This window comes from Salvia hispanica, chromosome 5 (genome assembly GCF_023119035.1).
Source record: "Salvia hispanica cultivar TCC Black 2014 chromosome 5, UniMelb_Shisp_WGS_1.0, whole genome shotgun sequence".
Lineage (NCBI taxonomy): Eukaryota > Viridiplantae > Streptophyta > Magnoliopsida > Lamiales > Lamiaceae > Salvia > Salvia hispanica.
The window spans coordinates 29,591,022-29,592,805 of record NC_062969.1 but is presented as its reverse complement, the minus strand read 5'-3'; the positions used below and the strand labels follow the sequence as shown (position 1 = coordinate 29,592,805).

Sequence of the window (1,784 nt, the reverse complement as noted above, 5' to 3'; positions counted from 1 at the left end):
ATGGGGGCCTGGGCCTTCGCTATTTCCTCCTGTTTATCGATGACTTCTCTCGTATGACTTGGGTGTATTCTTTTTAAAAACAATTTGAAGTTTTTGAAAAATTTACTCAATTCTACAGTATGGTTCAAACCCAAAATAAACAGAATATTCAGATCCTACGGTCCGACAATGGAGGGGAATATATAAATGCCAACATGAAAACCTTCTTTGTTGAGAAAGGGCTTATCCACCAAACTTCTTGTGACTATATACCTGAGAAGAATTGGGTAGCAGAACGAAAGAATAGGTATATCCTTCAAATCACCAGGGCTCTCCTTATCGAATCTGAAATCCCAACATCTTTCTGGCCTGAAGCTATAGCCACAACCGTGTACCTCATGAACCGTCTCCCAACAGGAATCCTCAACTTCAAAACTCCCATTGATACGTTTATCAACCATTTAGCCATACAGAAACCAACCTACCTTACCCTTGATCCCAAAGTCTTTGGCTGTACTGTCTTTGTCCACATCCCGAAACATGACCATACCAAATAACTTTCAATGTTGAGTTAGATTCAGTTTTATGTTGCATATACTGTGTAGACATTATAGTGTAAAGATTGTTTTCCATGATACCACGACAGATATAAGAACCACATTTCTAATGCATGAATCATCAAATGAAATCGAATATCCATCATAAACAAGTTTAGAAACTGAAATTAAATTTCTTCTAAACGAAGGTATCAACAAAACATTGTTCAACACTAAAATTCTATCACTAGAAAAACGTAAATAAACGTCTCCCACTGCAACAGCTGCCACTCTCGTAGCATCGCCCAGCTGGATTTCGATCTCTGCTTCATTCAACTGCCTTGTTACCTGCATAATATCATGATCAAAGCAAACATGATCAGTAGCTCCAGTATCAACCACCCATTGCTGAGTAGATACAACTGCTAAACATGATTCTACAACGAAAGCTTGGTGCATACCTGAGCCATTGCCCTTTTTAGGACAATCCGGCTTCCAATGCCCCTTTTCGCCGCATTTGAAGCACTTGCCGCTTTGCTTCTTGTTCGTGTTCACCCGTTTCTTTTTGCCCTTAGCTATCTTAGGTGCTACAACATTCTGGGCTTTCTTCTTCCCCTTACCTGGCTTAGAGCCTGAGGAAGACGGCCTAGAACTCATCATAGCAGCCTTTGTCTGGACCATAAGATCCTCCGCTGACTGCAACTCAGTCAACAGTTCAGCTAGGGTGTAAGCCCTCTTGTTCATCTCGAAATTGAGCTTGAACTGCTGATAGCTAGCTGGAAAACTCTGAAGGATTATAGTTACTTGGGACTCGGGATCAATGGTCCCTCCCAAAACCTCAATTTGATTGAGGTGGCTCATCATCTCGAGGACATGGTCCCTCACAGGTGTGCCCTCCTTCATAACCTTAGTCATGATGCTCCGAAAGGCTAAAGACTTAGCCGCTCGATTCTGAGTACCAAAAAGGTTATTAAGATTGTTCATAATCTCAGTAGCAGTGTTCATGCCTTGATGCTGATGTTGAAGTACTGTTGACATAGAAGCCAACATGTAGCACTTCGCCATCTCATTGGCTTTACACCACTTCCTGTATGTTTCTTTCACTGCTGCAGAAGCATTTGCAGCAGGTACGGGTGGACATTCAGTAGTGAGCACATATTTGTACTCTTCGGCAGTGAGAACGATATCCAAGTTTTGTTTCCATGCAATATAGTTATGACCTTCGAGTTTGTGTTCTTTAAGAATAGCGGAAAGAGGATTGAACGACAT

General features: G+C 41.6%; 1 protein-coding gene across 1 annotated transcript; it reads right to left on the bottom strand.

The window, feature by feature from the left end:
* Positions 1–1,230: 1,230 nt before the first annotated feature.
* Positions 1,231–1,784, bottom strand: LOC125189789. Its single transcript, XM_048087022.1, has 2 exons — positions 1,401–1,784; positions 1,231–1,287 (listed from the first exon to the last, which is right to left on the bottom strand). Exons 1-2 carry the CDS (start codon positions 1,782–1,784, stop codon positions 1,231–1,233), a joined length of 441 nt encoding a protein of 146 aa, XP_047942979.1.